Consider the following 12,608-nt stretch of genomic DNA (forward strand, 5'->3'; position numbering starts at 1 on the left):
CATAAAAGCATAGTGTCCTGCTAAGAGAAAATTTATGCTTGTAAGTTTATTCCAGGTCTTTGACGATGTCAGTATAAAGTAAATTCATTATAAAAAGATGGATAATAGTCTAGGTTAATGGAATATAGGCAGTTGAAAAGAAAATTTTTAGCAACTAAATAATCCACACCTTTGAAAGGCTGAAGAACAGGAAGCTAAAGAAATCGTGTTTTTTAAAAAAAATGTATTGCAAGTAAATTTGTAAATACAATGCTAGTTTTAAGAAAAAGTGTGTAGAGGTTATTTCTTCGAAACTATCTCATTGCTATTAAAATTTTTGTAGCCATGTTACAGATGAGAAAAAGATTGATTCAATTACAGAAATTTGATAGGAAGAGAATATTTGTAAAGGAACGGGCACAAAGAGAACAGGAATATGACATAATCTGTAAAGTTATTAGTAAGCTCATTTGTTTAAAGGAACTTAAAATGGTTTTTAATAATTTGGTGTTTTAACTTAGTGATTTATTTACAGCTTTGTAGGTATACTGTTTCCAGTCCCATTACTTATCTTTATCACTCTATGGTGATAACATAGACCCTAATAAAGACTGATGCCTGTGTATTTGATTTGAAAACTATTAAGACATGGTAAAGGTTTAGTAAACCAAACACCTTAGCAAATATTTGCTAGGTTAGGTTATACACGCATAAATGTATATATATAGGTGTACTTACCTTTATACAGTAAGTACCCAAAAATTGTATGTAAATTGATTACTTTTGAGTGTAAGCAGTTTAAATAAAACCTGTGGTTGAGTCCCTTTATTGTTAAAGGTCAGTCAACACTAACTTAGTTTTGTAAATTTGATTCTAACATACTGGGCTTTTCAAAGTGAAACCTGTATATGCATATAAAATATGAGCATGCATATATGTACCAAAGCCCTTAAAAGGAATTCAGCTTTCTTTTATAAACACCAAAACTCACTCTGCCTGTAAAATGTTTTTGCTAAAGTTTGCATCACTGACTCTCAAATTTGCACCTTTCTGTCTGCATACGCTACTAGGACTATCTGTGCATGTAGATTTTTGTCAGCTCCCTCCTTCCCCCTCAATAAATCCGTTAACTTAAAAAAAAGTGACACTTCTATAGAATAAATGTTCATAAAGCAAATTAGCATATTCAGCTTATACAGAAATAAAAACGATTCCACTCACACAAGGAATTTCTACTTTGTAAAAATGTAGCTTGTATTTTGGAGTGTAATAAAATCTGGTGTAAGAACAACTGTTGAGTGGGTTACGTGATTATTCTGAATATATTTACTTTTTTAGTGTCAACAGTTATTTGAGGTTTTGGTGGGAAGGAGGTATGAGGGTGAAGTTAAACAAGTTTTTAACGTTGCAGTGGAAGTTTGTTCCATGAGATATGTTAATGTAATATAGAACACTTATTGAAGCCCAGCAATACCATTTCTTCATTTTCTCTGTGCTGACACAGCAGCATCTATCACATTCAAGACTACTGAGTCAAACTAGGACCTTAGGACCTTGAAAATGAACCTGTGATGTCCATTGGGATTGGTTTATATCACCACTGAGAATTAATTAAAGGACAAGTCAAGATTCAGCACAGCACACTGGGCAGCATTTGCAGCTTTTGGACTGGCCTGGTTAGAGGTTATTTAGGGATTGGTACCAATTTGCAAAGTTTGTATTCAGCAGTGTCCTCTCTTCCGTAAAGTACATTTTTCCTTTGTACACTTGATTCCTCTCTTTCAAAGTAGACCTTTAGTTTTCTTCATTGAACACAATTTGAGTCCCTTTTGTCATTCCTATGCTTAATCCAACCTTGAGTTTCCCCTCTGCCCTTAAAACATCCATTTCCTTTCATGTTAAGTTGACTTCCTTGGGTACTGAGTGAGTGACTTTTCATAACACAGCATAAATTCCATTCTCTGTTAAGTAAATTAAATACACCTCCTGTATTTCATTTAATTGTGGTGCTTTGAAAAGGAAACACCTTTTCAAGAGGCAGCCTTCCTTCCCTATGACATGCTCTCCTCCTTGCTAAGTCTGGCACCTCTTCAGTTCTCACCTGGAAAGCTACCGAGGGGATCCAGCTAAAATGGAAACTTAACCAGCCTCCTCTTTGCCCGAAACCTTTCATTGGTTTCCTATTCCTTATCCCCAAATAAATTCAATTAACATGCAATATGAGTAAGATACAGCTCCTGCCTACATTTCCATCTTTTTTTTTTTTTTTTTTTTTTTGGCCACACCTTGTGGCATGTGGGATCTTCCCAACCAGGAATCGAACCTATGCCCCTGCAGTGGAAGCGAGGATTCTTAGCCACCAATATGAGTAAGATACAGCCTCCGCCTACATTTTCATCATTTTTTTTTTTTTTTTGGCCACACCTTGTGGCATGTGGGATCTTCCCAACCAGGAATCGAACCTATGCCCCTGCAGTGGAAGCGAGGATTCTTAGCCACAGGACCACCAGGGAAGTCCTACATTTCCATCTTGATATTGCCTACCTCAGCCTGAATGCTCTGTTTCACTGCTTGTACCATACAACCTCACCTCTACTTGACCTATTCCGTCTGCCTAGAATGCCCTTCCTTTCACCACCAGGTAACTCCTGCTCATCCTTGAGTACCCATTGAAGGCATTCTTTCTCCAAGAAGCCCAATGCTCCCATCTTTATCAAGGCCTTTGGTGTACCGAATCCCAATTCTCTGTTCTCTCATTAGACCACAAGCTCTTGTGGGGTAGGAACACTGACTCACTCTGTTTTTTTTCCAGAACCAAGTACATACAGTTTGCTGGGTGGTGAGGTGGGAGATGGTGTGCAGAACCATTGGCACTTATTTGCTTAGTTAATAGAGTGGCAACCATTTTGAAAACTGAATGTGTAAAATTCGTAACTGTAGGAAGTTGCTGCTGCCTGAACAGTGTGATCATTACATATAATTCAATGTGTATCTTTCCTTCATCCCTTTTTTCTCCAAAGACTAGCTTGCTGTACGTTCCATGAAATGCAGGTATATGAATGTTCATCTGATAACCAAGTTTTAAAAATTCTGTATGACTTTACAGATTTAAATTGGCAACACTAGATATACAGTAGTATGGTGTATATAGACTATGGGACTGTCATGGTATCAAGACCTTTCATCTCTGAATCTTTGTGTTGTTTTGGAAAACTTTTATTTTCCTTAAGAAAGTTCTTAATCTCTTAAACTATGAGAGTCAAAACTAAAATGTCAACATGAAATACCTGCTCATCTTCCTGATCTGATATTTCAGTTTTTAAAGACAGTCCTTGTTCCTGAGATTCTTTATGTCATTATAGATAAATAAGCCATTCCTCCTCAGCTGTGTCTGTCAAGCCGCACTGCCAGCCCTGTTACTAGGAGAGTAACTTATTGGTAATTGGACTACATCAGCAGCCTGATTTGTACTGCAAAGGTAGAAATCATTATGCTGCTTCATGCCCTATGACCACTTACTGAAAGCAGACTGAAAGGGTGTGAAGACCTGGTTTTCAGAATGTCAGTGAAAGTCCTTCCCCACAAGTCTGATTTACCTTCGACTACATTTTCCTTCTTTATCCTAATGCTTGCTAATTCTCTTTTCTTGGGGGTGACTCTTAACAGGGCAGCCACCTGTTAATCACATGCCAGCACATAGTATAGATAAAGAATTTCCTATGAGCTGCCTTATAATGTTCACTCTCAGATGCCATTATATGTCTTGTTTTCCCTTTTCTGTCTATGTTTTTATCTAGGAACTCTGGGGGCACATTTGCAAGACTGGGAAAGAAAAATAAAGGTTAAGAACAACTGAGGAATTATGTACAAATAACAACAGAAGACAACTTAATTGTTTTAGTCAGTGACGATTTAAAAGGAACTCAAGTGTACAGTTGAGATCTTTGACAAATTGTAAATAATTTTTCATGATTATTTCAAAAGAGCTTGGTAAGGAAGTCTTAAAAGCAGGCCTTACTGGCAAAGAAAAGCAAAAAATAGCAAGTAATAAAAGGATTATGATGATATTTTAGACTTAAACTACCCTTTCAGTACATTTGCAGTTCTGTAAAGCAGTTCAAAAATATTCTGTTAAGTGTTTCGAATAACATTGCTCACATGGAATATAAAATACTTTGTGGTCCCTTCAGCATCAAGATGCCTCAAACCTTGGTTGTTTCTGCAGTTAATTCTTTACAGCACCTGGTATATGAAGTGATTTCACACCATGCCCAAGATGCGGGCCACCCACCAGCTACATGGCATGACAACTCTACAGGCTGAACGGCAACCCTGGTAATTATAAGGCCATGGATAATAGCCCCCCAGTGGTTCACAGATCTTCTGGCAGTGGGTGTAGCTCCGCCTGCATTCTATACAGCAGATTCCTTCATGATCCAATCTAGGGTCGAATGTCATGCCTTCTCCTTCCTGCTGCTGTGAAATAAAAGAGAATTATTTGTGTTTCCTTCATAATGAGTTTATAGCATCCACGTTATTTTAAAATAAGGTCCTGAATGTCTCACTGCTACCAGAAATCGGCATTATTTTCTGTAAGGAGTTTTCCATCTTTAAACCTTATAATTCAGAAATCCTTCTAACATCGGGGAACTTCCATCCTACCTAATCTGTCACTGGCAGGAAGGTTTAGTTTTTTTTGTCTTTTGAATGTTATGGTGAAGTTTCTCCATGCCTTAAATGAGCCATGGTTACCACTCACTAGTGACTCAATTTGTTTTAAATAGGAAAACAGGGAGCGAGATTCAAAAGTAGCATTTCTGCCACTGCTGTGGCACCCTGGTGCCTTCCTGTAGTAATGGCTTCCAGGGCTCTGGGGAGCACATTTTGAAACTCATTGATCCAGGCTAACAACAGATTGCTATTCTGGCTGAGAACACTGCCAAGTCCTTTAGCTTCTGCCTTCATGTCAACATAAGGGTCTGTAACACTCAGAAAAAGGCACCATACAGTGTGTAAAGATTCAAGACCTTAGACTTCTAGTTTCTATGTGCCATCATTACAGTTACATAAGTACAAACTCGTATCGAAGTAAAAGTCACCTACAGAACCCTGTTTTCACTGCTGGAGAGATCACAGAACTGGAAGAAACGTGCCCCTGCCAAGTTATGTAATATCTGGTTTTCCTTTTCATGGATTTCTAGGGGTCAAGAGTCTGTATCTTCTTTAATATGGCATTGAATTACACTGGCAAAAAGCCCTTATCATTCATGTAAATTCTTTGTTCAATTGAAGCCTCTTTCCTGGAAGAATAACTTGGGGAGATGCAGCACCAACATAGGTGAGGCTTGAGGTAAGTGAACTTAAGCAACCCTCTCACCTTTCTGGTATACTTTTTAAAAAGTCTTTATTCAACTTTTTTTTGCTGTGTGTGTGTGAGGGGGTGCTTTCTATTTTGAGAAATTTCCAGCGTATTGGAAAGTGGAGAAAATTGTGTACCGAACATCTAGATTTGACAATTGCCAACCTTTTGTCAAATTTGATTTTTTTTAAGTATTTTAAATTCTGAAGTAAATTTAAAGAGACTTGAGGGCATTGTGACCTTTCACCCATAAATACATTAGAACGTCCTTCCAAAGTAAGATAGTATTTTCCTGCACCACACTGCCATTATCACACCTCACAAAACAATTCATTAACACCATCTGACACAGCCTATGTTCAGATTTTGTCGTCAAAGTATTTGTCTTACTCAACACCATTAAAAAAAAAATTCTTCAGACTCTCCCCTTTAGAATGTCCCCTTTAGACATTTTTTTCCCCTTTATCTCTTGAAATAGGTTCATCTGGAACAGCAAAATTAAAAACTGCCTCATGAATTACTTGTCGCTGACTCTTCCAGGGCAGGGGTAGTCAAAAAGCCTGTTGGTTGAAGCATTTCCTCACCTGAGGGTTCAACAAAAGTTTGTTAGGATTAAAAAGTTGGCAGAAATTTCAGGTTCTTGCCCTGAGATATTTCCTTAAAGGGATATGTGAAGGACGGAGATCACGGGGAAGGTGTTCCTGCTTAAAGCTCAACACGTAATAAAGGAAAAAACTTATCAGTGGAATTTTTTCAAGAATATGGATCACTTAAACCTGAAAGCAGGGCAAAGTCACATCCTGCCCTTCTGTGGAGGGGCTGATGCCTTCATCCCTAGAACCAGATGTGGCTAGGCCAGCTACCTGGAGAATAAATTATATTGTTTTCTGTTTGCCTATTCAGTTTTTTTTTTTTTTTTTTTTTTTTTTTTTTTTGTCTGCGTTGGGTCTTCGTTGTTGCACACGGGCTTTCTCTAGTTGGGGTGGGCGGGGGCCCCTCTTCGTTGCGGTGCACGGGCTTCTCATTGCAGTGGCTTCTCTTGTTGCGGAGCATGGGCTCTAGGCACACGGGCCTCAGTAGTTGCAGCACGCAGGCTCAGTAGTTGCGGCTTGAGGGCTCTAGAGTGCAAGCTCAGTAGTTGTGGCACACGGGCTTAATTGCTGCATGGCATGTGGGATCTTCCTGGACCAGGGCTCGAACCCGTGGCCCCTGCATTGGCAGCGGAATTCTTAACCACTGCGCCGCCAGGGAAGTCCCAGATTTTATTTCTTTATTATTCTTTGAGCTCTAGGGAACGAAGTACTGTGGTGTCCTGAATTTTCTAGTAAGCCTTGGGTTACTTAAAAAAAATATTTTGCTCTAAATCTTTCTAAAATATATTAGTCTAAAATGGTAAACTAGGAAATATATTTGCAACACATGAAGCAAGAGGAAAGAAAATGTACAAATGACTTCTCTGTATATGAAAAGATGCTCAATCGTACACATAATTAAAGACTGGCAAGATAAAGATAACCAGGAGATACAATTTTACACCTAAGACTTTTTAAAAGTTTGATAATAAATTAGGCCTTTCATTACCATTTGAAGACATGTAGCTGCTGTAATTCCCCGGAAGACAATTTAGTGTCCTCCGTTAAAGTGTAAAATTCTTTGACCCAGCAGTCCCATGTGTCAGTATTTGTGCTAAAGATACACCCCTACAGTGTACAAGAGGTATAGACTAATAGCTAACATGGAGTAAGGTAGTGCTTACTATGTGCCCAGCACTGTGCTAAGAGCTTCACCTGCATTACCTCATTTACTCCTTCCCATACCCTATGAAGCATGTACAAGGTGTATCTTATTAACAGTATTTGAGGAGGGACTTCTCTGGTGGCGCATTGGTTAAGAATCCGCCTGCCAATGCAGGGGACATGGGTTTGAGCCCTGGTGCGGGAAGATCCCACATGCCACGGAGCAACTAAGCCTGTGCGCCACAACTACTGAGCCTGCGTGCCACAGCTACTGAAGCCTGCATGCCTAGAGCCCATGCTCTGCAACAAGAGAAGCCACCACAGTGAGAAGCTCATGCACCACAACAAAGAGTAGCCCCTGCTCACCACAACTAGAGAAAGCCCCCATGCAGCAATGAAGACCCAAAGCAGAGAAATTTTTAAAAAGTTAAAAGAAAAACGGTATTCGAGGAAAATAATTCACATGTCCACCAAAGCAGAACTAGTTCAATTTCTGTACATTTATCCACACAATGGAATATAATGGTGCCATTAAAATGAATGAGGTGGATCCATATAGGAGATACAAAAAAATATCCAAAATACTGTATTGTAACTGAAAAGACAGCAAAGTGGAAGTTGTGTATGCTTTTTTGTGTTAAAAATGTGTGTGTGTGTGTGTGTGTGTGTACACTTATACAAAGGAACTGGGCAAATAGCCATTGTTAACAGGTTGCTCAGGGGAGGGTGTCTGTGGTAGAAGGGAAACTCACTTTTCATTGTATACATTTTTATACTGTTTAAATAAAAATACATGCATATATTATTTTTTCAATTAAAACACTAGTTACACATAAGTACTTATTTTTCTCCCTGCAAAGTACAGTAATGGTAAAACTACATTTCATTGAGGATTTGAGAAGTTTTTAGCATGTTGGTGTCATCCTTACAAACACCAGTTCTCGAGGTTTCTGTCTAAAGTGTTTGATCCCCATATGTGAGTCTGTCTCCCGAATGGACTGAGTGCCCTCAAGGGCAGAAGTTACTCCTGTCTGTGTGCACAGGGCCTGGAAAAGAGCAGGTTCTCAACGAATGTCTGTTGAGTGGATGAATACAACTAAGCCTGTGCGCCACAACTACTGAGCCTGCGTGCCACAGCTACTGAAGCCTGCATGCCTAGAGCCCATGCTCTGCAACAAGAGAAGCCACCACAGTGAGAAGCTCATGCACCACAACAAAGAGTAGCCCCTGCTCACCACAACTAGAGAAAGCCCCCATGCAGCAATGAAGACCCAAAGCAGAGAAATTTTTAAAAAGTTAAAAGAAAAACGGTATTCGAGGAAAATAATTCACATGTCCACCAAAGCAGAACTAGTTCAATTTCTGTACATTTATCCACACAATGGAATATAATGGTGCCATTAAAATGAATGAGGTGGATCCATATAGGAGATACAAAAAAATATCCAAAATACTGTATTGTAACTGAAAAGACAGCAAAGTGGAAGTTGTGTATGCTTTTTTGTGTTAAAAATGTGTGTGTGTGTGTGTGTGTGTGTACACTTATACAAAGGAACTGGGCAAATAGCCATTGTTAACAGGTTGCTCAGGGGAGGGTGTCTGTGGTAGAAGGGAAACTCACTTTTCATTGTATACATTTTTATACTGTTTAAATAAAAATACATGCATATATTATTTTTTCAATTAAAACACTAGTTACACATAAGTACTTATTTTTCTCCCTGCAAAGTACAGTAATGGTAAAACTACATTTCATTGAGGATTTGAGAAGTTTTTAGCATGTTGGTGTCATCCTTACAAACACCAGTTCTCGAGGTTTCTGTCTAAAGTGTTTGATCCCCATATGTGAGTCTGTCTCCCGAATGGACTGAGTGCCCTCAAGGGCAGAAGTTACTCCTGTCTGTGTGCACAGGGCCTGGAAAAGAGCAGGTTCTCAACGAATGTCTGTTGAGTGGATGAATAAAGTGGATATAAAGGGGGAAAGAGAATACTTTCGTCCTGTGTGTTGCCTGCAGGGCACACTCTTGGAAATATTTTTAAATAATCAAATTCCTGATATGAATTTGTCTTTATAAATTTGCCTGTGACTCAAAAAAGGAGAGCACAGAAAACAACTTTGAACAAGGAGTACAACCAATTAGGATTTTACACTACAGAAGCAATGCTGAAGAGTTACCCTCATTTATAAACCCTGCAACAAAAAAATTAAGATGTATTTTTTAAAATAATTGAGTAAAAGTCTCAGTTGAATACTAGATGCTTATTTGAAATCTCAAGCAGAAATATCACCGCTTGAGTGCTGGGTTTAGTGCAGTCATCTGAACCTGTCATACAAACACCAGTACACACGTGGTAAGGGTTGTCTGGATTGAAGGGCTCTGAATCCTCTTGAACACTGGGTCTGGTTTCGTTATTTGGTCTTCCAGGCCGTGGGTTGCCCCGTGGACCACTGCGTAATATTCTTGTGGTCATCGTTGTAACAATTTTTCTTACCAATTCTCTTCTTTCTCTCTGGATTTCTGCCAAAAAGAAAAAAAAAAAAAACAATAAAAAAACTTGCTGTAAGTTAATTCCTTTATTTGAATAATTAAGGAAATTCTGTGTTTATCAGGGTGAAAAACATAAGAAAAGAATATTAAAACACAAATGACCAGATCCTATTTAAATTTGTATTAACGATTTTCATAAGAATAAAGCATGTTTCACAGTCTTGGGTTAGTAGTTAAACATCAGATAATCAGAATTTGGTTTATAATACTAACTGAGGCAGGTGTTGTAAGATAGCTGACAAAAATCCATTCTCTGTTCCCTTTTTCTTTGCTTGCCTCTACTTAGGGGCTGAGAAAGTAAAATAGCACTTATTTCCCTAGCCTCCCTTGCAATTAGGAATGGCCAGATGACACATAAGCAGAATATGCTAGTGCAGTTTCTGGGAAAGCTTTTGCTTTCTTGGTAAAAGGGGACAGATACAGCTTCCTCCATCTCGTCTGCCTTCCTTGAATGTAGATGTGACATCTGGGTTATGTGACCAGAAGTGATAGGCACAAGAATAGGACAAGCCAGCATGCCTCAGATAGCAGATGGCAAGCTAGAAAGAGAGTTGACGATAGTGCCAAAAACCTACCTCGAGACTTCTGGCTGTATGAAAAAAGTCAACCCGTATTTGTTGAAACCACTGTTGGTCTGCTATTCTGTTACTTGCAGCCCTACACATTCCTCATGAATTTACTATATATGTATAAAGCTTTACAGTTTTCAGGGGCTTTACCATTATCTTGGTTGATTCTTTAAAAAAATCATTTGGGATAGAATAAGCAGATACTTTTATACAAAAGGGCAACAAGGCTCGTAAAGACCAAGTGACTTGGCCGAGATCACGGAAGGGGTGGCAGAGAAGAGGGTCGAACATGAACTTCTCTGGCTTCCAGCCCACTGCCGTCATTCTCCACAATGCCTCATGGGTCCTGCAGCGGGACTGATGGCTGCCGAGTAACAAGAATGGAGAGAGGACCACACAGGGTGGCTTTGGCATCTGAGCCTCAGTTTCTTCTTCAGTAAAATGGGGATAATAATAGCATCGAATTCAGAGGATAGTAATAGAGTTCATGAGAATTTGTTTCTAAGGGTTTTAGCATAGTGTTTGGCATATAATAAGCCCTCAAACGTTAGGTGATGATGATGATATGATGCTGTGTTATCTGTGAGGGCATGCATGTGCGTCCAGCCGTGGATAGCTTCCCCGGATAGCTTCTTGGTTTCTGTGGCAGGGCTGGAGAGGCATCAGGGAAACCTGGATTCAAACCTCAACTTCACTCCTTTTTTTTTTTTTAGCAACTCCACTTGTTTTAACTAGCAATGACCTCAGGAGAGTGATTCAATCTCTGAACCTTAGTTTATTCATGTGTAAAATGGGAATATTCCTAGTTAGCTGGACAGTTGTTGGCAAAGATTAAATGAGGACAAGATGTAAAGCTCTAGCACGGTACGGTGCCTGGTACACAGCCCGAGCTCAGCAGACCTCAGCTCCCATCCCCCTCCCCGCTTTCCTCTGACTTTGTACAGCATCATTCCCAGGGTCTCTGATGATACAGCTACATGACACTGATGACCTGCCAGCGTAAAGATCCAAGGGCAGGGGTTGCTGGACCCTGGAGCTGGGAGGCTTTTATTAGAATTAGGTGGCGGGGAGCCAGGCATCCTCAGGGAGGGTTTCATTTTGTTGACTTTATTGTAAAATATGACTGCATTTATGAGACTGGAAAAAAAATTCCCTCACTTTTAATGTCTATGATATTCCATCCTATGACTACACCAACACTTATTTAATCCTTTTCAAATCTGGGGGCATTTAGGTGGTTTCTACTTTTCTGGTGTTGTATGTAATGTGTGTAATTCTTGGATGGATGGTGTGATGACTAAATACTTAAGATGTGTAATTAATACTTAATGATACATAATTGAATACTTAAGATGGGCTCATGGGATTTCCCTGGCAATCCAAGTAGTTAAGACTCTGTGCTCCCAATGCAGGGGGCACAGGTTTGATCCCTGGTTGGGGAACTAAGATCCCGCATGCTGCACAGTGCAGCAAAAAAAAAAAAAAAAAAAAAAAAGATTTGGTCATGCTGTTAGCTGTGAGGGACCAAGGCAGCAAAAAAAAAAAAAAAAAAAAAAAAAGATTTGGTCATGCTGTTAGCTGTGAGGGACCAAGTCACATCTTGGATGTAGGAAACAAGCTCCTTCCCAGAGGGTGAAGGTTCTCATTTTATCAGTCATCCCAGCACCGCCAAGAGCACTGTCTTCCCAACCCCACCCCCGGACCTCTTGCCCTGCTCTTTTTCCATAGCACCTTGGGTCATACCATACGATTTCCTTATTTTAGTTTAGTGTTTATGTACTGTCTCCCTGTAGCTACAACGTAAAACTCCTGGGGGGCATGGATTCTTGTCTCTTCTGTTCATCAGCGCATTCCAGGTGCCTAGAACAAGTAAATGGCACATAATAAGCGTGTCAATAAATGTTTGTTGAATGAATGAATGAATACATGAATGAACTCTCTGGGTAAGAAGCATGTCCTCAAACAGAAAGTGATCAGAGAGAGGTCTACATGTAGCAGAGTCGGAGACTTTTGTCCTTGACTGGAAAAGGTGACAAGGTATTGGAGAAGGAGTTCCTGGATGGTGGAAGGCAAGAAGGCCCATTCCACGTGGAGGCAAGTGAGGAACTGAAAGCCAGAACTTGTACATGGCCAGAGAATTGAGTTGCGACCACCCGCTGGGGCAAGACCTAGGATGGCAAAAGCGATGGTCCATTTGGCAGCCCCTAGGGTTGTGGCAGACACCGCTCAGAGGATTCCTTCTCACTGAGCCTGCGTGTAGCCTTGGAATTCTCAACCCGCTCTTCCAGTCAGCCACTGCCAGCAGCTTATAAATTGCATCCTATTTGCTTTGCCTGGGCTAAAAAGTAACCGTCTTATCCAAGCTTTGGAACTGAATAAGATTTGTGAACTGTAGGAATAAGTTAGCCATGGCAGA

The 12,608-nt window shown here is 39.9% G+C and overlaps 1 protein-coding gene across 1 annotated transcript in view; it reads right to left on the bottom strand.

The window, feature by feature from the left end:
• Positions 1–2,417: 2,417 nt before the first annotated feature.
• The window catches only part of CNMD (chondromodulin), a 30,915-nt gene continuing 20,724 nt past the window's right edge, over positions 2,418–12,608 (bottom strand). Inside the window, exons 6-7 of the mRNA XM_007118757.4 lie at positions 9,424–9,593; positions 2,418–4,455 (exon numbers count right to left, since the gene is read on the bottom strand). Of these exons, the coding sequence (XP_007118819.1) occupies positions 4,240–4,455; positions 9,424–9,593 (386 nt within the window). The 3' untranslated portion in view covers positions 2,418–4,239. The remainder of the gene's footprint in view (positions 4,456–9,423; positions 9,594–12,608) is intronic.

Source organism: Physeter macrocephalus, chromosome 13 (assembly GCF_002837175.3).
Source record: "Physeter macrocephalus isolate SW-GA chromosome 13, ASM283717v5, whole genome shotgun sequence".
Taxonomy (NCBI): Eukaryota; Metazoa; Chordata; class Mammalia; order Artiodactyla; family Physeteridae; genus Physeter; species Physeter macrocephalus.